At 44.0% G+C, this 27,146-nt stretch overlaps 1 protein-coding gene across 1 annotated transcript in view; it reads right to left on the bottom strand.

Moving 5' to 3' along the window:
- The window catches only part of LOC130841576 (transcription factor SPT20 homolog), a 42,013-nt gene extending 18,934 nt beyond the window's left edge, over positions 1-23,079 (bottom strand). The window contains 2 exon segments of the mRNA XM_057717688.1: positions 21,260-22,264; positions 22,267-23,079. Of these exon segments, the coding sequence (XP_057573671.1) occupies positions 21,260-22,264; positions 22,267-23,079 (1,818 nt within the window).
- Positions 23,080-27,146: the final 4,067 nt, after the last annotated feature.

Genomic DNA, 27,146 nt, shown 5'->3' with positions numbered 1-27,146 from the left:
TCTCCCTAAAAAGGAACTCTCTACCCATTAGCAGTGACTCCTCATTCCCCCTCTGCCAGTCGTCTGCTTTCTGTCCCTGTGATTTGCCTATTCTGGACACTGCATGCAAATGAAATCATACAATATGTGATCCTCTGTGACTGGCTTCTTTCACTTAGCATAGTATTTTCAAGGGTCACCCCTCCTGTAGCCTGAATCAGTACCTCATTCTTTTTTTTATGGCAGGATAAGATTCCATTGTACAGAGAGACCATGTTTTGTTTATCCAGTCATCAGTTGATGGACATTTGAGTTGTTTCCACTTTGGGGCGATCATGAATCGTGCTGCTCTGAACATTCATGTACAAGTTTTTGTGTGAACATATGTTTTTATTTGTCTTGGGTCTATACCTAGGAGAGGGATTGCTGGCTCATATGGGAGCTCTCTGTTGAAGTTTTTGAGGCCCTGCCAGACTGTTTTCCAAAGTGGGTGCACCATCTTCCTGTCTCACTGGCGATGTGTCAGAGTGCCAATTTCTCCACGTTCTCACAAGCAAAACTGATTTTCAAGTTCATTTTCTTCCTCCCTCCCTTTCTCCTTTAAATATATATTTATTGCTTACCGTGTACCCGGGACCATGCCCAGCACTGGGGATGCAAATATAAATTTGCCTCCACACTTGAGGAATCCTCAGCCCAGGGCAGACACAGCATATTCATCTTTGCACGGGATCCCTGCCTCATACACTGTGCATGGATGGCCCAGCCTCGGGTGTCACTTCTTGAAAAATATAAAGATGAATTGCAAAGTTTATGTTAATTAAAAAAATTTTTTAAACTTACAATGACAGTAAATAGCAAATAAAAAACACCATTACAAAAGCCCCCACAAAACCCACACTATTACATGTTAACAGAGAGAGAGAGAGAGAGGCTGTGGGAAAAAGGATAAAACTCTATATTTTCGTAGCTATAATAGCACTCATTTGCTGCTTTTTGAACAAAGACTGTCCCACGGTTTCATTTTGCACCAGGCCCCACAAATCCAGGCTCTGCACCTGGCTGAGTACTTCAGCGGGAGAGCGCTACCAAATTACATGGCAAAGGGTGTGGACGTGGGGAGGGGTGAGAAATTGGGCCCTCATGTGATTTACCACACCATGCATTTGATGACCTGGGAAACTTTATTTTGTGAGGACAGGAGGGAGTGGAGGGTCTCGGAATGCTCAGATCTTTAATGTTCCTTCTCAAGAGCGATAAAGGATGACATTGGATTTAATAGGAACCATTGACCCTAAGCAGATTCAGTTTTAAATTTATAAAATGAGAATAGAATTTGGAGCCAGTTGCCAGTTTATCTCTCAACTTCAAACACAGGAAAGCCTTAGCTGGTCTTGCTCACTGCTGACACTCTAGAGAGGGTTGTTTTGCTAAGGAGACCGTGAATTACTGATTAGATAGTCCCTTGAGCGGCAGGGAAGGCTGAATAGGAGTGATGGTAGAGAAATGAACCAGACAGAGTATCTGACTTCTTCCCTGTCCTGTCACATCGATATTCTTTCTTTACATGAAAGTTCTCATCCAATTTCTATGATTTTCATTATAAATGGACTCTCAAATTGGGTGGAAAATGCAGACATGTGCCCAAGGTCGCTCAGCTAGTAACCAGAACAATCCAAGGTTAGAATCCGTATCTCTGTACCTTTCCTTTTATTTGGGAAGAGAGTTGCTCTGTATTTTTATAGACTCTCAAGTCATTTTTGTAAATATCATTTTGGGGCAACATATTTTTAATATTTTTCTCTTTTTTTTCACTTTAATTACTGAGATACAAACATCTGTCTGGCCTCCCAAAGTTTAGTTTGCACAAAAACATTGTCATGGATCATGTTTAAGACTTTGAAAAAGTTCTTCGTTGGCAATTCTATTAACCATCAGACAAGAAATGAGAGAAACAAACCCACTGTCTGCTTAATTCAGCTCTTCAAAAGAGTTTCACTTAGGAATATGTGTTTCCATCCCAGAAATGATTAGCGGATGGTTAAATTACACGAGGAGGGAGAATTAACATTTTGAATGAAAGGGTATATAATAAGAGAGTTTGAAGGGGAAGAAAATTGCTCGCAAACAGAATAGGATTTAGAACAAGAGACAAACTGGTCCAGCTATTTATGTACATTACCCCTTTCAATCATTACATTTTGGGCTCCTTGTCTGTTCTGGCCAGTCTTTCTTAACCTGCTGAAGGCTTAAACTTTACTGTCCAGAGTTACACTGCTGAAAATAGAGGTACGTTGTCCTGAGGAGGTGTGCGGCCAGTTTGTTGGCACAGGAGCAGGGTAAAGCTAGTCTGTCTGCCTTCTCTCTTTTGTTCATCTTCGCATTACTGGGCCGCGAGGGGTCTGGTCTGTGGGGAGATGTATGTGCTGAGGGCTTTCACCCACAAGGACAGAAACAACCTTTCAGGTTCTGCAGCCTGGGAGAGGCAGGCAGAACTCTGGCTAATGACTCGTAGAAGTTCTAAGAGGCCAAGGGTGTCATCTAGGTAAAGCCAGGTAAAGCCAACTCAGGTGTAAGGTTTTTCAGTGTATCGATACTGTATCAATTCAATTCAATATAGCGATACAATCAGTTTAGGACTTGATCCGGCTAACATGGTGGTCATAGAAACCACCGAAGGGGACTTCCCTGGTGGCCCAGGGGTTAAGTCTCTGCGTTTCCAATGCAGGGAGCGTGGGTACAATGCCTGGTCAGGGAACTAAGATCCCACATGCTGCACGGTGGGGCCAAAAAAAAAAAAAATCACTGAAAACTCTCAGGGGCAAAATGCTGGAACATTTTTTTCACTTGTGTATTCATCTCTCACATACCGAAGAAATGTCTAACGTCTGCCCGGCAGGGGACGCCTATAGGGGCCGCTCAGTTATTCTGGCAAATTCACATACCTGGAAGGGTGAGGGGCTCAGCAGTGACCCTTGGCCATGAGGATGGACTGGTGGGTCAAGACTTGCCTCTTTTGAGTCTAGTGAAGATGTGATGAATGTGAAGGTCTCCGGCGGATCTTCTGCAGGCCCTCAGCTGGGCCCAGGGCGGATGAGCCACCCTTGTGAAAAGGGATCACTTTCCACAGTGAACTACCTGTACCCGTGCTGTCTCCTCGGGATCTGCATTTGGAAAGAGCCGAAGCTAAGACCCAGCATTTGCATCTGTTCAGAAAAAACGGGATGAGAGAAAAGGCAAAACTGAAATGCAGGCACTATCAGAGGATGCTGGCAGACACAAAGCAGAAGCAGCCTGTCCAAAACACATGGGAGTAGACTCCCAGGATCTCCTGGGGCCCCCATGAACGACCGGATGTATTCCCTGAGGACTGATCCAGCTGTTGAAGGGCAGAATGTCCTGACCTGTGTGGACCTGGCCCCCACAGATTAGCATCCTGCGGGCCACACTTGTCTGCCCTTGGCCAAAAGGAGAGACTGAGAAAATGAAAAATAGCCCTGCTGGCGGCTAGGTTGTGATGTTCCCAACTGAAGATAAATAGTGCTTGTGGAAAATAAATAACGTCAAGAGAAGGCAACTCTGACCATGTTTGGAACTGGAGAGCCAAAGCCGCTCCTCAACTGGGAAAATGATTAACGCTCCATCCCCTCCCTTGACTAACCCCCCATCTGAATCTTCCCACCTCTCAAAGAAAAATGAAGAGGCCCAATTATTGTACTGCTACTGCATCTTAACAACATGGAATTCAGAACATGCCCCCGCTTCCGTAAACTCTTCTTAGAACCACTCAGCGCCTGCCTAAATCCTGTAATACCCCCTCCACATTCCCTCTCACTCAAGTGCCTCGTGGCTCCCCGGGAGTGAGTTCTTACTAGCTGCTGCAAGCTAACCGAAGCTCATTGCGTATGGACTACAGCCGTGTTCGTGCCAATCTTCCGTTGATAGGCATCTGCACTGGCCTCTTTGCTGCCATCCAAGTAGCATCGGAAGATGCTAAGGGAAAGAAAACAAAGGCCACCATTTTCAAATGTCCACCATTTCTTCTCTCCTCTTAATCCTGTCTTCCTCTTCGTTCGCTAGAACTGATCTGTTAGTGACTTCTTTTGTATACATGCGAAATACCATGCTAACAGCTCCCCATGTAGTGTGTCTCTGAGTCAGTTTGCACTGTGGGAGATGTTTTCTGCAGATGTGGTAGTAACAGCAGGGTCTCCATTGTGCCTCCATCTAGTTGATACCTTAAATTCAGAATCATACATCTCTCATTTAAAAATGTTCCTCCACCATTTCTTCCAACTTGGACTCCAGCTTTCCAACAAGTTGTTTAACTCTCTTCTCTGCAGCCCACCAGAAAACAAACGAACAAACAAAAATAAACTCTCCAAACCCCCAAACTCCAAAATGACATCAAAATCCTTTCATTTTATTGACAGAGCAATTTATCTCACTCAAGCCTCTACCACAACACTCAGCTCCTTTGTAGATCTAAGGACTCATTAATGAATGAGAAATGGGAACTAAGGGAATCCCCTGGTGGTCCAGTGGTTAGGACTCAGCGCTTTCACTGCTGAGGGCCCGGGGTTCAATTCTTGGTCGGGGAACTAAGATCCCACAGGCCATGCGGCATGGCCTAAATACATAAATAAATAAAGAAATAAAAATAGAAATGGGAACTAAGCTGAGTGTCCAGTAATTGGAGAATAGTTAAGTATAGTGCATCAGCCTAGTGGACTATCTTGCAGCTGTTAAAAGAGGCAACTAAGGCACCCTAGAAACAAGGAAAATTGTTTATGAAATAATTGTTTATGAAAATTAAATATAATATGGTGAATAGTGTGATTACAACTAGGTAGCAGTCATCTCTGTGTAGCTCAGGGCCTAAGCTGGGTACCGAGGGGGATTTACAGATATGACTTGATGGCATGAGCGGTGGGCCCATCAAGGCTCTATCTGAATGAAGGGCAGAGGAAGCTGATGGAAAGGATCAGGGCTTGGGAATAGGGTGAGGTCAGCGAGGCACTTGCATGAAATTGAACAGAGTGCCAAGCAAAGAAACCAACAAAAATCCTTTGGTAATCAAGATAAAAATATTTCAAAGCAATATTTAAAAAGAGCAGAATTAAGGCAAAAAAAAAAAATCCATGATGGACACAGTATCAAAAAATTTTTTTCAGTATCAAAATCTTAAGTGAAATTTCAATCCTGCCCTTGCCCAACTCTGAGAGAGAGCACCTCACGTACCTCACCCTAGTCCAGCCCCAGTAAGGACAATGACTAGCCGCATGGGACCACCTGCTCTCTCCCACCTCTAGGACTGAACCCCACTGAGAATAAGGGCCACTCCTTATGAACCCCAAAGGAGGGAGAGTCCAAATGCACACACTTGGTTAGGGAATGGTTGATCGGAGGGAAGATGTTTCCATGTAGTCAAAAGTCAAGTAGATCTTCCAGGGGCTTGGGCTGGGACAGGAAGAAACAGCAACGTTTCCTGTCATGGAAATCTCCATAAAGAGCTACTCTATGAACGTAACGCAGTTGGGTGACTGGTGGAGATTCTTAGAGTACGAAATGGAGGCATGTCTGGGAGTCACGAGCAGCAAAGGACATCCCTATAACAACCTGGGTCCCTGGGGCACCACTGTGCTTGTAGAAGCAGAGACTGGAGAGGCACATTATGTTTGTGCAAAAAATACATGTGGAACAAAGCAGAACCCCCCTAAGGAGCAGGAAGGCAGGCCTTTGGCGATATTTCTGCATATTCTGAAGGTTGGGGGTGTAGACTGATCTAATTGAGATTCAGTTTTGTAATTGTTGTAAACCTATTGAACAGCCAGACTGGGTGGCCTGTGAAAAATCAGATTCCATATGCAGATATGCAAAGACTAGAGGGTAATGGCTCCGAACGAAGGTGACTGTCTCAGAGTAATAGTGTGATGGTTGTGTGAAATCTTTTCAAGTTTTTCTTAGTGTTTTTATGTGATCTTTTCAACTAATAACAAGGAAAAGGAAGAAAGCATCACATCCATATCTACCCATGTAGAGCCTGGTACCATAGCCTGCAGTCCAGCAAACTTAAATTGTTGTCCTGCCCAAGTTCGTGTGCCTGACACACCTTGAGGCCAAGCAAACCAAAATGCTGGAGTTTGGAGCAGAGAAAGGTTTATTGCAGGGCCAAAGAGTAGGCGGCTGGTGCTCAAAAGGCCCAATTTCCTCATTGGTTTCAGGGAAGAGTTTTTTTGTTTTCTATATTTTAACCTATATTTCAGTCTTTTAAAAAATTTTATCTTATATATTGGAGTATAATTGATTAACAATGTATTAGTTTCAGGTGTGCAGCAAAGTGATTCAGTTATACAAATACGTGTATCTATTCTTTTTCAAATTGTTTTCCCATTTAGGTTATTACAGAGCATTGAGCAGAGTTCCCTGTGCTATACAGTAGGTCCTTGTTGGTTCAGGGAAGAGTTTTATAGGTCAAATTTGGGGGGAGATATGCAGGTATGTGACCTTCCTCTGATTGTTGGTGGTGAGGTAATGGGGTGGTGCTCCAGGAATCTTAGTCATCAGCCTTCTGGTTCCATCCAGCCTGGGGTCCACATGTTTGTGCTCAGCCTGAAGTTACCATCCTCCACCTGGGTGGGGGCCTTGGTTCCCGCAGAACTCAGAGATTCAGTGCTATGTATATGCCTTGAGGAGGAACCAGGACCCGGCTTTCATCACTGCGCTGTTGTTTCTTGACTGCTCCCCCCTTGTTTCTGTATTCCTTCCTTTCCCTAATTAGTAACTGTTTGAATCTGCCCTTTGGAACTCAAGGAAGGTCTGGGGGGTGAAGCCTTTTCCCTACAAACAGGAAATGGGGGACGCAGAAAGGCTTTTGTCCTTGGGAGGACCCCATGAGCTCCTGCTGGCTTTCAAAATGACAGCATTGCACATGATTATGTGAGCATAAATATGTGAGGTTTCACTGAGATCAAGAGCTTGGTTTTCCTAATGGTGTCCTTATTAGAAAACAGTAGGTCAAGTTTCTATGAAGATAAAGTGCCTATAGGATGAGGCCTAAAATAAGCATTCTGTGTTAAAACAAACTAACAGCAACAACAAAACCATGGCCAGTGATTCTAACATATAGCCGAGATTGAGAACTAATGAGCCCAGTGCTGCCCAAAAGAACTTTCTACAATGGTGGAAGTTATACCTGCACTGTGCAATAGAGTAGCCACTAGCCACATGTGGCTCTTGAGCACTGAAATGTGGCTAGTGTGACTGAATTTTTAATTTTGTTCAATTAAATTTAAACGTAGATATGAACAGCTGCAGGTGGCTAATGGCTACTGTGTTGAACAGCACCGCTCTCATGCAGTGATGCTCAGACTTTGGCTGGCATCGGAGTCCCCTGAGCAACTTGGTAAAAATACAAAGGCCCAGGTTGCATCCCCCTTCAACAAGCCTGGGTCTCTATTCTTTATTGGCTCACCGGGAGATTTTTCCATAGCAGCACTTTGCAGACTTTTGGGGGATCTTGGCAAAATGCAGGTTCTGATTCAATAAGTCTGGGATGGGGCCCAGAGTCTGCATTTCTAACAGGTTCCCCTGGGATGCCAGTGATGCAGGTTAGGCGACTGCATTTTGGGTAGCATGGCTCTAGATTTTGGTTGTATCTGTTTCTTTTTAAGGTAAATTCCTGAGTGGATGCTGTTAGCCATTTTCAAATGTTCTACTCAGTGGAAGTTTTTCAAAAATTTATTTTAAAATTTGAGATATAATTGACATATAATGTGTAAGTTTAAGGTGTACCACATGTTGATTTGATGCACTTACATATTGCAATATAATTACCGTAGAGTTAGCTTACACCTCTATCACGTCACATAATTAGCATTTCTTTTTGTGGTGATAACATTTATGATCTAGTCTCTTAGCAATTCTGAAGTATATAATACAGTATTGTTGTCTATAATCACTATGCTGTGCATTAGAGCTCCAGGACTTATTTATCTTCTAGTTGCAAGTTTATACCCTGTAATAATAGCTCCCCAATCCCCCCACCAGGGGAAGAAGTGTTTGGGACATCAGCTATTCTTTCACTTCCCTCCCCCTGTTCAAATCAGGCCCGCTACATTTTATCCTCCTGCTCCAATTCCCTACACATTGAAAATGCCAGCATCACCCTGAAGGCTAGAAAGAGGTAGAAATCCCAGGTATGTGGCATCCTGATCATATCTGCATTTTGTGCAAAGCGTTGTTTTTCTTTTGTAATTTACTGCCTGTTCCAGAAAAAAAAAAGAGAGCCTGTGTATGTGTGTTGAGAGGGGCAGTCAATATGCATAGTGATAGTGTTTTGAAAATTTACTAGTTGCCACAGATTTACCATCACTGAAAAATGAAAGCTCTGCACAGCTTATGGCACAGAAATGGAATTTGACCTGTATTTGCCAATATTAAACAGTTGTATTTCCTATAGATATTCGAAAAAATTCCCTAAAACTATTGCTAAAACTTGACGATAAATATAGACTGCTGATTAGCCAATAGAAGAGAAAAGGGGATTTTAGTGGGTCAGAAACAGTACATTGTCTTAACATGGACTGACTTTTTAAGTCTCAGGAAGTTAAACGGATCTTTTAATGGGAAATAATGGGCACCTTCTTTTTATTTCCACTATTGCTGTGTTCCACAATGTCACCCATACATCGGACAGCTGCTCCTTTCTTAACAACACTCCAAGCCTACAAAACTCCCATTTAGACAAAAGAACCTGATTCTGCACCGTGCATCTCAATTACAATCTGCTACAAATTGCAGATGTGGGAGAATGGAGGGTTGTGTGAAAAGACCTGCTTTCCCTCAGCCTGCCTGCAGGGAAGGGAATGTTGTCCCCCAGGTGGTGACTTCTCTGACCCTGAGCTGGCCCTGGGTGGAAAGGCTGTCTGACCATTGTGGCTGGGGTCACCTTTACCTGTATGTAGGTTGAGACTTCCAGAAATTACCAACACCCACCTTCCTGCTCTTCCTCTACTTTCTTGGTCCCTCCTCAGCCTCCCATTCCAGCTTATTCTTTTTACATTCATTCATTCATTCATTCATTTATTTATTTATTTATTTATTTATTTATTTATTTATTTATTTTTGGCTGCACCACGTGGCATGTAGGATCTCAGTTCCCAACCAGGGATCGAACCTGTGCCCCCTGCAGTGGAAGCACAGAGTCTTAACCATTGAACCACCAGGAAGTCCCCAGCTTATTCTTTTCCCAACCCCAAAATGTTGGCATCTTTCGAGACTCAGTCCTAGGCTTTCTTCTTTGTATATTTAGCTGCTGTGTTGCTTGGAACTTACAAGTTTTTGACACTTACTTCTTAAACTGTGCCTTCTGTTGTCCCACGATGTCCCTCTTCAGTCTTTCATAGGTTCTTTCATCTTCAGTTCCTCCTTTCCTGATCATAATATTGCCATTTCTGTTTTTTATGGCATTGGCCTTGCTATCTCTTCTTCTTCTTCTTCTTCTTCTTTTATAACTTATCATATAGCTGGGTTTGGTTTTGTCTTTTAAAACTCATTTTGACATTTTCAATCTTTTGATAGAATTAAGTCTATTTGCATTTATTAAAATGACTGGTATACTTGGTTTTATTCCTTCTGTGTTGTATTTATGCTCTATCATTTGCCTTTGATGGTTCTTCTTTTTCCTTTTTTTTTCTGGTTTTATTAAGTTGCTATCCATTCTATTTTTTTGCCCTTGTTAATTTGGACATTCCAACGTACTTTTCCATTCTTTTAATGGCAATTTGTTATTTTTTGGTATTTTTAATTTTATTTTATGTTTTTATTTTATTTTTTTTTAATTTATTGGCTGCATTGGGTCTTTTTAAAAAATTTATTTATTTATTTTTTGGCTGCATTGGGTGTTTGTTGCTGCACCCGGGCTTCCTCTAGTTGCGGAGAGTGGGGGCTACTCTTCATTGTGGTGCGTGGGCTTCCATTTTGGTGGCTTCATCTTGTGGAGCACGGGCTCTAGACGTGCAGGCTTCAGTAGTTGTGGTGCACAGGCTTAGTTTCTCTGCGGCATGTGGGATCTTCCTGGAGCAGGGATCAAACCCATGTCCCCTGCATTGGCAGGTGGATTCTTAACCACTATGCCACCAGGGAAGCCCTATTCTCTGGTATTCTTAATCAATTACATATTTTGTTACCATTATTTGAAATCAAGACCTCTCAACTATTTTTCTCACCAAGGCGGTCTATTTTTCCCTGGATCCCCTACTGCAATAAGATGATATTGTTAGACTATTTTAATTTCCCTTCCCCTCCCTGCTCTAATTAAGAAATTTCAAATGCTCTTTTTTCACTCTACCTCCATGCTCACCACATCCAACATCTAGGTTTTTCTGAAATAGTTTAGTTCTAAACTATTATTAAAATTGCCTTTGCAGCAACCTCTTTTGTTTTAAGAATCCTTATCTAGTACTCATAGTACATCTTCCAAGATATTTGTTTATGATTAATTGAGATTAAACTAAATCCAATCATTATCCATTTAATTTAAACTTGAGTATGTGAGGCCTCTGTTTTTGTTTGTTGTTTGGTTAGAATGATTTCTTTTTTGTTGTTGTTGAAGTATAGTTGATTTATAATGTTTCAGGTGTACAGCAAAGTGATTGAGCTATACACACACACACACCTTCTTTTTTGGATTCTTTTCCATTATAGTTTATTACAAGATATTGAATATAATTCCCTGTGCTATACAGTAGGTCCTTGTTGTTTATCTGTTTTATATATAGTAGTTTGTATCTGCTAGTCCCACATTCCTAATCTATTCATCTCCCACCCCCTCTCCCCTTTGGTAACCATAAGTTTATTTTCTGTCTGTGAGCCTGTTTCTGTTTTGTAAATAAGTTCATTAATATCATTTTTTAATTTAATTTTCCTTGTTTGTTTATGGCTGTACTGCGTGGCATGTGGGATCTTAGTACCGCAACCAGGGATCGAGCACGTGCCCCCTGCAGTGGAAGTGCAGAGTCTTAACTACTGGGCCCCCAGGGCAGCCCCTCGTTTTTTTAGATTCCACATATAAGTGATATCATATAATATGTGTCTTTCTGTGTCTGACTTACATCACTCAGTATGATAATCTCTAGGTCTAGTCATCTTGCTGCAAATGGCATTATTTGATTCTTTTTTATGGCTGAGTGGTTAGAATGATTTTTCTCAAATAGAGCATGTGGTTCAATTTTTTTAATTCTTAAAAATTAAAAAAAATTTTTTTCCCAGGATGGATGAATGAAATACTGGCTGGGTATGGGGTTCTTGGGTTGTAGTCCTTTACTCTCAGTAGTCTCCTAGACGTTATTTCAACATCTTCTAGCTTCTAGGACTTCCAGTGTTGTATAAGAAAACCCTAATACTTTTTTTATTTGTAGACAACTTATTCTTTCTGACTAGAAATGTAAGATTTATTTTGAATTATTGAGATTTATAATTTTACCAGGATATGCCTAATATCAGCTATTGCCACAGTAAGGCTATGTAACAGACTACCACAAAAAATCTCATTGGTATTAAATAATAAGCATTTATTGGTCACTCACATATCTACAAATCTATGCTGGGCTTGACTCTAAGATCCAAATTGGGTCCAGGTCTGCTTGATGTATTTCTCATCCTCCTTGGATCAGGAGACTCCCAAAGCATGCCCTTCTCAGGAAAGAAAGCAGAAGCACAGGATGGTGAGCCCACTATGCAGATATATTTCAAGTTTCTTCTTGTATCATATCCATTAATAGTCCATTGGCCAAAGTGAGTCACGTGATAAAACTCAAAAGTCCAGAGTTAGGGAAGTGCAATTTGCTCCATGTTAAAGGGGAGGGAATCAATACTTGTTGAACAGTGATTTAATCTAGTATAATGGGTAGATTGTCTGCTGTGATTCTCATGGAACCTACTGGGAACTCAGTGCACTTTTTCAATCTGTAAACTTGGGCCTTTGTTTTGTTCAAGGAAAACTGGATTTATTACTTACTTAATTATGCTTCACCTCCATTGTTTCCTTGTTCTCCTATTTTTGCCTGTTAGGTCTCCTAGGTCTATCCTCCAAGTCACTTTTTTTCCCCTATAAGTTCCATCTTTTTATATTTTTGAGACATCATGCCTTGAGATTTTTCTTACCCTTCACCCAGGTTACTAACTCTGAGCACGACAGTAGCTATCTTCTCCCTTAATTCAACTAATTTTTTAAAATTGGGATATAGTTGTTTTACAGTGTTGTGTTAGCTTCTGCTGTGCAGTGAAGTGAATCAGCTATACGTATACATATATCCTCCCATTTTTGGATTTCCTTCCCATTTAGGTCACCACAGAGCACTGAGTAGAATTCTCTGTGCTACACGGCAGGTTCTCATTGGTCATCTATTTTATATATAGTATCAGTAGTGTATATATGTCAATCCCAATCTCCCAATACATCCCACCCCCACTTTCCCCCTTTGGTGTCCATACATTTGTTCTCTACGTTTGTGTCTCTATTTCTGCTTTGCAAACAGGTTTATCTGTACCATTTTTCTAGATTCCACATATATGTGTTAATATACAATATTTTCAACTAATGTATTTTTCTTTAAAGTCATAGCATCCATTTACAGAAAGTTTGTGATTTTTTAAAAAGTTATCTGTCCCCTTCTAGCATTTCTGTTTTGCTGGGTGCCTGTCCTGTTTTATGTTCCTCCTTCTGGCTACTGGGAACTCTTAGTTGTCTGTTATTTTTCTTTATCTACTGTACTGAGACCATTTGGGTATCACGTGTCATGCATCAGGGCTTGGAATGAATTGAGTCATCAGCTTTACTGGGGGAAAGGAAAACTTAAAAGGGCAGGGTAGCAAGAGAAGAGAAGGCACAGGTCCCCTTCCTTCCATCATTCATTAGAGAAGAGTGCCAGTGCCACCGCACCCTCCGGGATACATAGTTTGGTTTCAAGTTCTGGTTAAGGGACCTGCACCCTTATTGTTTTCCTTTAATAGAATAAGCATAAGAAAACAACCTTATCAATGAAGGGACACACAAGCTGCTCAAGTGTCGCTGTCTGGAGTTGCTATTTAAAGGAGTTGTCTGGGAATTCCAGTTGCCAGCACCTGAAGTCTGTTGGGGGATACTTCTCCATGTTTCCCTTGTTTTTACATATCTTGTGAGCAGAGACACTGACAGCCTTTATCCTGGATGAAATTTCCCAGGAAGTTTGTATAGTGAACAGCCTTAGGAAATATTGTATCTCCCTAATGGAGCCAAAGACATATTTGTTTGTTGACTGTCATAATAAAGATAATGTCTTTCTCTATAGCAAAAATTGGGCAGGTTTGTTTGCAGCCCCTTTAAAAATATTGTTACTTCCTAAGCTTGGGTTCTTCCCCTGTGATACACATCCACTGTACGAGCCATGTTCTCTGGGGCCCACCTCTCTGCTGTCCCCATGGGACTTGGGTAAGCAAGGGAACCAATGCAAACATGACACTCATGCTGCCTGTTGTGCTGTGAGTAATAAAGTCCTTTGTCTCTGACCCAATATTCTTGTCTTCTGCCAGCATCCATGAAATTAAGGCTAGCTTGTTAGTTTGCGAGCAGGGTAGAGTCTCAGACCCTTCAGAGTTCTGGACAGAGCTCATTAGAAGTGACATGCCCTCCCGTCAGGGAGCTGAATTCCGTGGAAGCCCCACTCTCCACTCTGCTCCAGCCCCAGCCGATCTGTGGTCCGGGCAACCAGAACAAGGCCACTTTGGGATAATGCTTATTCAATACAGTGGATAACTGGCAACTACAGGGTGTTCAGTAATTCCTGATCTCTATTTGGAGGAAGCCCTAGTCTACGGAAGGGTTGTCTTCCAATGATTTATTTATAAGTGTTTTTCTAGGGAAATACCTTTATAAATGGCAGTTATACTTACCCCAGGTATCCTTAGACTAGCCTCTAAACTTACTAAGCAGGTTCAGTTTAGTGGTTAAGACTGGGGGTTCTGGAGCCAGACTTAGATTCAGATGCTGACCCCTCCTTAGCTGTGCGACCTTTGACAAATTACATTAACCTCAATTTCCTCACTTGAAAATGGAGTTAACAACACTAACTACCAAGAGGGTCACTTTGAGGATTAAATGAATAATGCACACCATGTAGGCGACTCCTCCAAGCTGCTGTGATAACCATTCAATAATCTGGTCACTATGTACACTGCGAGCAAACTTGATCACTGGCAGCCTTGTTCATATAGCATATACTGCTGGAGATGATGCTTATTACCTACTTCTTTTGCCAGGGGAGGAGCTTCCATTAGCGCAAGTATTCTTTTTTTTTTTGGCTGCGTTGGATCTTCATTGCTGCGTGTGGGCTTTCTCTAGTTGTGGCGAGTGGGGGCTGCTCTCTGTTGCAGTGTGTGGGCTCCTCATTGCCGTGGCTTCTCTTGTTGCAGAGCACGGGCTCTATGTGCATGAACTTCAGTAGTTGTGGCACGAGGCTCATTAGTTGTGGCTTGCAGGCTCTAGAGCGCAGGCTCAGTAGTTGTGGCGCACGGGCTTAGTTGTTCCACGGCACGTGGGATCTTCCCAGACCAGGGATCGCATGTCCCCTACATTGGCAGGCAGATTCTTAAGCACCGCGTCACCAGGGAAGTCCTAGAGCAAGTATTCTTACCCTGGGGCCCATGGACACTTTTAGGGGATCCATGAACTTCATGAGAAAAGAAAATGCTTTATATATTTACATTCTCTGTAAGTGAAATGTATTATTTCCTACAAATGAATATAGATAACAAACCACAGCAGTGTTAACAATGTCTATGAATTTGTATTGAATAGAAATCACAGATGTTTTCGCATATTTCACTTATTGCAGACACCTCAAAATATCATTCATGCTCAGCACTGCTTTGAAATTATGGTAATTACTAGTTCCACTGCTAAATCTTATTATTTAATGCATTAACAAGCATATTTATTATTTATCATAAATTTATTTATACATTCAGGGTTGTATTTTAGTGTAATGGGCTTCCTTCATAATGCCATATATCTTACTATATGCACATAAAAATGTTATTCTGAGAAAGGATCCACAGCCTTCACCAAAGGCCATAGGCCTATTGTCCAGGGATTAAGACACTCTTCATTAAAGTAAAATTGGCCTTGCTCTGCCCACTCAATTCTCCCCGCCCCCGTGAGAGAGCCAGACCCACGGGGAGAGGTTTGTAGTTCTCCAGCCCTGCCTGTGAGCGAGTGGAGGAATCTCCCTAATACAGGGTGCAGTACTGGAAAACCTGCTTGGTCCAGATCCAAACTGTGTCCTTGAATATATGAGCATAACATATAAAGAGAATACATTGATGTTCAGCTGTCTGAGTCCTGAATCTCTCTCTTTCAAATGGTTTCAAATGGCAGATATGTCAGTTATTAGCTCCCCTCAAACACCAGCATATGGCTAAGTGACAGACTGTGATCTGTCATTTCATCCACATGTCTTGAGATCTTTCCGATCATATGACGAGCCCACTGGGGACAGGTTTATGTCTTGACATCAGTGAGGCAGTGGAGAGGGTAGTGTGGTTAAAGGACATGGTCTCTGACCCCAGGAGGCTTGGATCCAAATCTGGGCTCTGATACTTCATAGCCAGGTGACCTTGGGCAAATTATTTATGTGCCCAATGCCTTGTTTCCTCATCTATAACTGTACCTTCCTTCCATGGTCCTTGCAAGGACTGAGTGAATTAGAACATGTGAAAACAGAATAGCGCCCAGCAGGAAGTGAGAACAGAGGGAAAAATCCTGTATTTTAGAGGCTAGGTGTTTTTCAAAATGCAATTAAAGCAGCTAAGTTTTACATTTTCCCTGCAGATCAAATACTGAAGTACTTGAGATAAAGGGTTATTTTATTAGACTTTCTGGAAGAAGGCATTTAACTATCTAAAACACTAAAAGACTCTGTCAAGGTTGTCCTCTCCTTTGCCAGTAAGAATAAACTCAGCTTTCTCTAAGGAATAGGTGGTCGTGGTGCTATGTCAGAAAGTAACACACAACAGAGACCAAAGACAATATTGGTATCTGCTGAGAGGTGGCAGAATTAAGAACAGGATGTTGGAGACGGTCTGTCTAGCAAGGAACCTAACATGTTTCTGTCACTTTAAAGAAATAAACAAAAGTTTCTTAGAAGTGTTTTTCCCTAAGATTTTCTCAAAACAGTAATCTAGAATGGAATGATACATTTTTTAACTTATCATTTATTAAAAAATACAAGTTCCTTGTGCACATACACATACCTGGACTTTATGAGCTGGGCAGCATTTTGTCTCTGGAGTCCTATTTCCATCATTTCCTTGGTCTGTGTCCTAACCTCTGACTTTTCGCAGGGAGGTCGGGCACTAAAATCTTGAGTCTTCTTCTATTTCCCATTCATCTTCAGATATGTAACATTCAATATTCTATTGAGACTTTATCATAAAGGGATCTAGCTTAAATTGTTGAAGGATAAAATTACATGAATTTTGAATGAGATCTAGATTCTGAAGAGGTATTTTATGTTTCTTTGGTATCTGTATTCTCCCCATCCCACCTGGGGCCTCATACAGCACAAAGCAAGTGGGAAGTCCTCCCTGTATAACTGTTGGAATGAATCCACACTCTGGGATTGTATTTCCAGGGGTGCACTCTTTCTTCTTGCTCAGTGTGGCAGTTGCTTCGAATTACCAACCTTGGTGAGGATCGTTAGAAGGAAATAAACAAAGACCACCAAATGATAATCTGAAACACAGCTGCATTTATTTGTTTGCTTGGGAAGGGAGCACAACTTCAGCTGGTCTCTCCGTGTAGAACTTGAAAGATCAGAGTGAGGGCAAAAGGGAGGAGGTACACAAAATCTAGTGAGATTCAGAGTTCAGGTGCTGCTTGGCTCCCAAGGATGAGTATAAGCTCTTCTTTCAATTGGTCATTGCACTGGTTCACGTCTTCAAAGTGCAGGCACTGTTCCCAGAGATGTCCAGGGTGGGCTACACAAAGCTCTGATGGGCTCAGTGTTACTCCACCGGCATATCTGTGGTGTTGGCTTCGAGCTGACCAAATCTTTCCTTAACAGGATCCGTAGCACGTCAGTCCAGCTGGGTTAACGGAGTAAGAATCACCGGGTACCTCTCTCTTCACTCGTCTCTTTTGGAACTGCCAAACGTCCTTTTTTTGTTAGGGTAAAAGGCAGGGAAACATACATATGTACTTAGAAAAAATAATTTTCTATACACAGGTTGTCCTTCAACGTTGGAAGAACAAAATATGAAAGGCATTCAGATACTTGTACACAAATATTCGTAGCCACACCATTCACAATGACAAAAGGTGGGAACAACTCAAATGTACATCAATGGATGGTGGATAAACGAAAGGGGGTGTACACAAACCGGGGAATGTTACTCAGCCCTAAAAGGAATGAAGTACCAACATGTGTTACAACGTGGGTGAACCTCGAAAACATTATGCCAAGCGAAAGGGGCCAGACAGAAAAGGTCACGTAGTCTCTGCTTCCATTTTTAGGAAAAATCGAGAATGGGGAAGTCCATAGAGACAGAATGCAAACTGGTGGTTTCCTGGGCTGGAGGAGAGGAAGCTGGGAAGGGGGTGCTGAATGGGTAGAGATTTCTCTTGGGTGATGAAAATGTTTTGGAAATAGACTGAGGCTGTGGTTGCACAACATAGTAAATGTAGTAAATGCCACTGAATTATATACCTTAAAATGGTTGATTCTTATGTAAATTACACCACAATAAAAAAAGGAAAAAACCCAGAAAACTTCAGGGATCTTCTGAGCCCCGTGGAAACAAGAAAGAAGGCAAAAAGAGATGAGGAAGCAGGGACAGCTGACCAATTGGTGATCACTCAGCAAAGGAAGGGAAAAGAAGGAAAGGGGGGCGGGGGACTCCACTTCAGAATGTAACAAGGTTGAAAACACTTTAAAAACAAACTCATTTCCAAATGTTTAGCTATTTACCTTCTGCAAATAACCCAGAGTTCTCAAAAATATAAATGATTTTATAGAGAGAAAACAACATCCCAGAAGCGCCCTTTCAAGGCCAGTGACTGCAGCCTGGAGGGGAAGAGCTGGGCAGGAGGGCGGCACAGGGCTGGGGACGACCATGCAAGCAAGTGCCCCTAACCCATGCTGCACCCTGGGGGTGTCCCATGGCCTCAACATCAAAATGACAAGCATGCATTTTTGGTAGTTTTAGCTTTTTTTTTTTCCCCACAACAAATGTGTAAAAATTGCATTTCATACACTGTGCAAAAAGCTTTTAAACTAAACAAATATGAAAGTGCATTCTCTTCTGAAGGACGTTTCTCATATTTCATAGGCCACTTCAGTACACATTATGTACAGTGAAACCATCTGTAAACAGCTATGACCTTCCTGTGGCACGCTAACATGGATAGACCTAGAGGACAGGATGCTAAGTGAAGTCACAAAAGACAAATCCTGCAGCATCCCACTTCTATGAAGCTGCTATAGCAGCCACACTGAGAGACACAGGAAATAGAGGGGTGGGGGCCAGCGCTGGAGGAGAGGGACACAAGGAGCTAGTGCACATGGGGATAGAGTTTCACTTTTGCAAGAAGAAAACAATCCTAGAGATCTGTGGTACAACACCACCACCACTTAACACTACTGAGCTGGACACTTAAAAAGGTGAGGCTGGTACATTTTATGTGTTAGTAACTCATCTAAAAATGTAAAAAACATTCATCTTAAAATCAGACTAATTTTTACTTTATTGGTGTTGCACTTTTATTGCTCGAGAGAAATTATAGGCTTCAGCAGTTTAAACTGATCCTACTTTGGCTCTGGATAGAACTGAGAATATCACCATAAAAATAACTGTCAATATCCAGGACATGGAAGCAACCTAACTGTCCATCGACAGATGAATGGATAAAGAAGATGTGGCACATATATACAATGCAATATTACTCAGCCAAAAAAGAGGAATGAAATTGAGTTATTTGTAGTGAGGTGGATGGACCTAGAGTCTGTCATACAGCGTGAAGTAGGTCAGAAAGAGAAAAACAAATACTGTATGTTAACTCATATATATGGAGTCTTAAAAAATGGTACTGATGAACTCAGTGGCAGAGGAAGAATAAAAACGCAGAGGTAGAGAATGGACTGGAGGACACGGGGAAGGTGGGAAGAAGCTGGGACATAGTGAAAGAGTAGTATTGACATTTATACACTATCATATGTAAAACAGATAGCTAGTGGGAAGCAACTGCCTAACACAGGGAGATCAACTCGATGATTGCTGATGACCTAGAGGGGTGGGATAGGGAGGGTGGGAGGGATGCTCAGAAGGGAGGCTTAACAGGGAGGGGATATGGGGATATATGTGTAAATACAGCTGACTCGCTGTATTTTTTGTTATGCAGCAGAAACTGGCACAACAGTGTAAAGCTTTATACTCCAATAAAGATCGAAAGAAAAAAAAATAAAATAAGCTACAAGGATGGGGAATATGGCCAATATTTTGTACTAAGTATAAATGGCATGTAACCTTTAAAAGATATAAATTGCTGTATTGTACACTTGTTAAGTTGTATAATATTACTGTACACTTACTATACTTCAATTAAAATATAAAAATAAAAATACATAACTGTAAACAACCACCACCAAAGCAATGGCTTCAGCAAAACAATCCCAGTTTATTAAAGCACTGCCCGGTTTCTATATAAAAGTCATGGGGTTGTGCTTCTGCAGAAAGTTTGTACATCTAACAACGTAAAATAGCGACACATTAAAAAACCCCCAAATGAGGTTGAAACTCGGAATTCATTTCATTTGGTTGCTGCTCTTGTGTTTTTTTTTTAAAGCATGTTTCAATTATTTATTTATTTTACTGGCTATGTTGGGTCTTTTTTTTTATTTTTTTATTTTTTTTAATTTTTTTTTTGGGGGGGTACACCAGGTTCAATCATGTTTTTATACACATATCCCCGTATTCCCTCCCTTCCTTGACTCCCCCCCCTCGAGTCCCCCCCACCCTCCCCCGCACCAGTCCTCTAAGGCATCTTCCATCCTCGAGTTGGACTCCCTTTGTTATACAACAACTTCCCACTGACTATTTTACAGTTGGTAGTATATATATGTCTGTGCTCCTCTCTCGCTTCGTCTCAGCTTCCCCTTCACCCCCCGCCCCCTCCCAAACCTCGAGTTCTCCAGTCCATTCTCTGCACCTGCGTCCTTGTTCTTGTCACTGAGTTCATCAGTACCATTTTTAGATTCCGTATATGTGAGTTAGCATACAATATTTGTCTTTCTCTTTCTGACTTACTTCACTCTGTATGACAGACTGTAGGTCTATCCACCTCATTACATATAGCTCCATCTCATCCCTTTTTATAGCTGAGTAATATTCCATTGTATATATATGCCACATCTTCTGTATCCATTCATTTGTTGATGGGCATTTAGGTTGCTTCCATGTCCTGGCTATTGTAAATAGTGCTGCAATAAACATGATGGTACAAGTTTCTTTTGGGATTATGGTTTTCTTTGGGTATATGCCCAGCAGTGGGATGACTGGATCATATGGTAGTTCTATTTGTAGTTTTTTAAGGAACCTCCAAATTGTTTTCCATAGTGGCTGTACCAACTTACATTCCCACCAACAGTGCAGGAGAGTTCCCTTTTCTCCACACCCTCTCCAACATTTGTTGTTTCCAGATTTTGTGATGATGGCCATTCTGGTCAGTGTGAGGTGATACCTCATTGTGGCTTTGACTTGCATTTCTCTGATGATGAGTGATGTTGAGCATCTTTTCATGTGTTTGTTGGCCTTCTGTATTTCTTCTTTGGAGAAATGTCTATTTAGGTCTTCCACCCATTTGTGGATTGGGTTCTTTGCTTTTTTGGTATTAAGCTGCATGAGCTACTTGTATATTTTGGAGGTTAATCCTTTGTCCGTTGTTTCATAGGCAACTATTTTTTCCCATTCTGAAGGTTGCCTTTTAGTCTTGTTTATGGTTTCTTTCGCTGTGCAAAAGCTTTTAAGTTTCATGAGGTCCCATGTGTTTCCAAAGTGTTTTTCAAAAGCAGCTGAACCGTGGGGAGGGAATACGGGGATATGTGTATAAAAACAGATGACTGAACCTGGTGTAACCCCAAAAAAATAAAAAACAAAAATAAAAACAAAAAAACAGATGATTGAACTTGGTGTACCCCCCAAAGAAAATAATAAAAAAAAAATAGTAAAAAAAAAAAAGCAGCTGAACCCCTCCCGGAGGAGGAGGATGAGGAGGAGGAGAGGAAGGTGGCGGGGTGGCGGGCCGCGGGTTCGGTGGCCGAGCCCCTGCGGGCAGGTGGCCTGGCTGGACCCCCGCAGGGGCTGGGGCCCTGGGGGCACAGCCTGTCCCCAAGGCCTGGCCTCTGCGACCAGGGCCCAACACTCTGGGGACCTTCACGCCAGTGGAGATGGCTGTGACCTGGGCGTCCGGGGGCCTCTGCAATGAGGCTGCCGGGGACAGGGCGGCGGCAGGAAGCCAGCTAACTCGGTTCAGCCCCACAGAGGATTTCTGGGAAAGACGTGGTGGCTTAGGAGCAGGGCCTGGAGATGGACATGCCTGAGAGCTGCCTGCTTGCTGTGAAGTGAAACCGTCACCCCAGCAGACCTTTGCTGAGCTCCAGGGAAGTCTCAGAGGGGGAGGCAGATGTTTGGCTCCTCTGCCCCGACCTGAACACTGAACCCTCCCAGTCTCAGGCTCTTCTGGTTCTTTCCCTGGAGACGGCTGCCGCCTGAGACTGGCTGAGCCGCCGGAGCTGTGTGACATCAGCACTGGACACCGGGCGCTCTTCTGGACCAATTCCTCCGGCCGACTGACCATGTTCCCAGCATCAGTCTTTGGCCTCGGCAGGAAACTGTTGGAATGCTCATCTGTGGAAGAGTGATGGGGACACAGCTGTGTCTCCCACGTGACTTCTTTACCAGACCCTTTTCCAGAGGCAAGCGAATTATCAGTCGGCTGCCTGATGGTCAGCCTTGTTGCCTGGGGCTGGTAGCCAGCCTCCCTTCCAAATGCAAGACCACCTTGTACCTCACGCACTGGCCAGACTCTTGGTTGTGGGTCACCATATCTGACAGACTTCTTCCCTTTAGCGTATTTCTCCACGTCCACTCGGGAAGGTACAGCCAAGTCACAGGGTCTCTGTTTCCACAAATCTACACAATTTCCTGCTTTAAAAGTTTTGAGGCCATAATCCGCACCTGTTTTACTTTCTCTTATTTTTTTTTGCAAGAAGTCAGGGCTCTGAGTTCAGGAGGAGGTGGACAATGAGACAGCTCCTCCTGCCGATTCAGAGAGGCCGTAGAAAACCTCTTGAAGCTCCTTTTCATAGGAAGAGTGTTCAGCTTCTGCTTGTCATAGAGCAGTCTGTTTGCAGTGCAGGCTACTGATATAGAAGGGTCTAGACACAGTGGCTCAGCTGTAGCTAAGATCAGCTGGCTCTCAAGCAAAAGTTTGTCCTCCTGGGTCCAATTCTGGTGATCGCTCGCTATGGCCTCCACATCGCAGGCTAAAGTCTGCATCGTGGGCCGTAAGAGGATATGCCTGCTTTGGTAGCCGGGACGTTCCCTGTCACTGCACTGCCGGTAGTCCCGTATTTCTGCTATGACACACCCATGATGAAAAACGTTAACCTGAGACTTTTCCAGGAGATCCACCAAAACGGGAGGTAATTCTTCTGCATCCAAGTATTCGAGCAATTCCCCTGCTTCATAGGGCAGCCGCACGCTCTCTGTAGATGATCCATTTCCCTCCCTGAGCACCAGAGAATAGCCCTCCTTTCCTGGGTACAGGTTGACCACCAAACACGGCAACGACTCCCTCCTAACAAGCTTCTCTAACAGGTTCACGTTGCGTCTTAATTCCTCCGTAACCTCAGGCTCTTTTTCACATTCTTCGGCATAAATGGCATAAAGTTTTCCATAGAGAGACGTTTCCCCACTAGATGAGTATTTCCTTTTCGGCGGTCTCTGCTGGGCACTTGCAATGACATACTCCGCACGCTCCAAAGCTCCTTCTAGAGCTTGCTGCATTGTGGTACAAAATAGGGGCCCTAAAAGAAGAGAAAACGTTAAGCATGCGGATGAAGCGGGTGAAGAGCCTGTGTGCAATACCGATGTGCAGTCTCCCAAACGCGGCCACTCCACAGTGGAGCGACCAGCGTTACCTCAAAACGGACACCAAGAAACCCACCGCACAAGAAGCAGCCACAAAATACCTGCAATGCAGGGAAAGACCTAAAGGCGACGGAGCAGCCACTGCGCTGAATCTCGCCTCTCAGGGCTGCACAAAGGCCGGAAGTGGAGGTAAGCGCTTCCGCCCCCCGCCCCCCACCCAGGCAGGCATCCCTGTCTGCGCATGCGCAGGTCGCAGGCACAGGCCTCATCCTTCCCTTGCCCCTATGGTGCTAGGCCTGCAGGCCGCAGTACCGGTTCTGAGGACTGCGCTTCCGCCAGAGGCTAGGCCGTGCCAGACCTTCTTTTCATATCACTTTGGAAGCAGGCACTGCAAACCAAAAGCAGCCAACGAAAAACTCCATCATTTTTTGGTGCGGCTTTAATATACACCAATTTTCGCTGTAATGCAGTTGCGGCGAGAGTCATGAAAGGTGGACATGTCTTTTCTTGGCGATCACGTCACCCAGCATTATTCACTGTTTTTGGAATCTCTTGTTTGTTCCCAACGGCAGGACTGCTCCTGGTGTCCATCGCCAATTTAACACACCCAAAGAGTCCCCATTCGTAGCTCTTGCCTACGTGGAGGCTCTCGGTATTTGGTGCAAGCATCAGAATTCGTCACTGACTCTTCCTGCCCAGTGGTTTCCATAGAGATGTGCATGTAACATGACATTCTTTTCTGTAAGGACTTACCTTTTATTTCCCTAGCTATTTCAGAAAGGGCTTCATAGTCTTTTTCAAAGTATGTTGTAGGTAAGTTATATTTTCTGAGAATTACATTCAGGATTAAATTGTTTGCTTTAAAAGGTGGTTTGCATTTGATGGGGTTGAGAACTATTGTTCCAGGTGATGGCAGTACAGTTTAAATGGTTACTCTAGCTGTAGACAATAGCTACAGTCCTAGCAGTGGTTTGGAGCGGTATGATTGAGTCCCAGATAACTTATGGGCCGTTGTTTTCCATTAATATTGTTGCCTTGCAATCTGCCAGCCTTTTTGGACAGGTTTTTGTGTTTGTTTTTGTTTTAAAGAATCTCTTGATGTTTCGATGTAGTCATAATGGTAATACAGTATTCATAGTGAAGCGTCACAAATGAGAAGAATCCAAGATAAACGGGTGAAATTCCTGACTTACAGACTACTGTAAGATAAATGTGCTTTTCTAACCAAGGGAAATTACGATAATTCCATATTAGAGTAGATAGAGTCTATTAAAATAGGAGTAAAAACTCCTTGGCTGAATTCCATAAACTTGTCCCTTGTTCAGGAATAGACAAGAATAATTGTCTTCTGGCATATCAGTTGTCTTTGGGCAAACGTATAAGTCATACCTCGGTATCAGTGGGTGATTGGTCCAGGACCCACCCCCCACCCCCAAGGATGCTAAAATCTGGGGATGCTCAAGTCCTTAGAGTAGGCCCTCCATATCGCCATCCCTGGTTCTCCCTTTGCAGATTTGATTATATTTGATCAGTGGTGGGTTGAAACCACAAATGTGGAACCAGTGGATACGGAAGGCCAGTGTAAATACTTGTGGATGCCTCACAGGGGCTTGAAATCAGTTTAGTTTCTGAACTCGTTTAAGCCTCCTTCCCTGTCCCTCTCTTTGACCCTCCGTATGCCCACGTTTAGGCCAAGTGTGAGACTGGATCGGTAAACCATATTTTGCTATGCAACCATCCAAATATCCAACTTTAATCAAGCCCAACTGAATGAGGTGAACAGGAGCTCTGACCCTCACTCAAAGCACTGGCTGTTCTTCCAACTTGAACAGATGCACTTAGCTGCCTGCCAGACTCTTGCAGGCTTCTCACCAGCCATGATCCCGTTCACCGTCTGTCCTCAGGAGTTTGCTGTGTGTTGGTCTGAAAAAGTGTCCGTCTGCGACAGTATCCCATTTAGGTGGAGAAGCTCCTCAGAAAGGGAAAGCTCTGCTTTCTTGGGGATCTGAAGTAGATTCTGTTGGAGCAGAAGTGGCACAGTGGACCCGTGTTTGAGTCAGGTTATCCTTCTAAAAAGTAGAGAATGGGCTTCCTAGGTGGCGCAGGGGTTAAGAATCCGCCTGCCAATGCAGAGGTCACGGGTTCAATCCTAGCTCCAGGAAGATCCCACATGCTGCGGAGCAACTAAGCCCGTGTGCCAAAAAATAAAATAAAATAAAATATGAAAAAAATAAAATAAAAATAAAAAGTAGAGAAGTCCGAGATTTCTGGGGGCTGCTCCCGGCCTGCAGACCAGACTCCTGAGCTGCTCAGCATAAGGAAGGAGGAGGCTGGGACTAGGGTGAGGTGACCGGGGGCCTAGGGTCCAGGCCTGGGAAGGAGACACCCTCCCTTGGGTCGTGCAGGCCCCGTGAGGGTCGCTGCCCTGGCTGCCTCCCTTGCTCACCTTGTCCCAGCCCTGCAGAGAAGGCCCCTCAGCAGCCGGCGCCTGCCTCCTCCCCCTCATCTCTCTCCTCTCTCTGCTTTGCTGTCTCTGCTCTGAGTGTAGTCACCGGGCCACAGACAGGCCCGGCCCTCAGGGCTCTGTGCCCTCTCTGCTTGCTCTCCTGCCCATCTCCCCTTATCACCTCAAATATCCCTTCCTGACTCCCAAGACGCTCACCTCAGTGTCTCTGCTCTGCTGCCAAAGCGCAGGTACCAAACGCCGTCTTAGAGCCTGGCTTCGCGTTGGAAGGGAATCGAGCGTTTGCACCGTTGTCCACACCCAGCCTCTGGATTCCCTGAGGGCAGACACGATGCCTTTTCCATCTTCGTTTGGTCACCAACTTGGCCACTACTTGGCACAAAGTTGGCACAAGGAGGAAGGAATGACTGACCCCATGCTCTAGTTACTGTACTTCACGACTCGTGTGAGGAAATATTTCACCCCCTTTTAGAGATGAGAAAGTGCCCAGAGCCGGGTCTGCTGACTGTTGTGCCATGCTCTGCCAGGGTGTCTGAGCCTTGCCACTGGTGACACCGGTCCGGGGGGCCTTTCCTGTGCACTGTGGGATGTCAGCAGCATCCCTGGCCTTACCCACTGGATGCCAACAGCACTCATCCCCCGTTGTGATAACCCGAAATGCCTCCGGATAGTGCCCCATATGCCTTGGGAGGGGGGAGGCAAAATCACCCCCCAGGTTAGGAACCCCTCCACTACCCTGCTCTGTAAACCACGAGCGTGACCCAAGTGCAGCCCCTAAGCTGATGTCCCCGGGTACCCCTCTCTCCGTAGAGAGGTGTATCTGCCACTTTGTCGTGGGATGGACTAGATGTTCAGTTGTTGCGTTGACTTGTCTTTGGGTGGGTTCCCCAGGAGTAATCCCTGCCGAGAGGAGTCCAGTGCAAGGAGGTTCTTTGGGAGCTCATCCCGGGAAACACTGGTCAGGGAAGGGAAAGGGCAGCTGAGTCAGGGATGGGGAAGAAGGTTATCAAAGGCGCAGTCATGAGCTGAAGGCTGCTGTGGACTCGTGGTCCCTGCTGGGGACCTTTGGGAGACAGTACAGAAGAAGCCTCAGGTTGTTCTACCCTGGAGGCAAGGAAGCTGGGGCGTTTTTCCATCCAGTCCTCCCTCTCACTGGGTGAGGACGGTCCTGGGACATTATTCCCTGTCCCTCTGGGTTGCCACGTATAGAGCCACCATGCTCGTGCTCGTGTGGCCCACGTGCCCTCACGGAGAGCGTCAGGAGTGCTTGCGGTAACACTCAGTCCTCGTGGACAGGATGGCGCGTACCGTGGGGCGATGGGCAGGGCCCGGCAGCATCTGCTACACCTGTGGCTGAAGAGAAGTGGAAGCATTCGGCCATTCACCCTTGATGACGTAGGGAGTGTGCTACGTAATATATCTGGGCGTGTGGAGACGTGAAATTGCACTTGATCCAAGTGAAAGGGGCAATTTCACGTGAGTTTTTGTCAGCTGCTACAGCCCGCAATGCCAGCAGTGG

This window comes from Hippopotamus amphibius, chromosome X (genome assembly GCF_030028045.1).
Source record: "Hippopotamus amphibius kiboko isolate mHipAmp2 chromosome X, mHipAmp2.hap2, whole genome shotgun sequence".
Lineage (NCBI taxonomy): Eukaryota > Metazoa > Chordata > Mammalia > Artiodactyla > Hippopotamidae > Hippopotamus > Hippopotamus amphibius.
The sequence above is the reverse complement of the archived record's forward strand: the minus strand, read 5'-3'. Positions and strand labels throughout refer to the sequence as shown.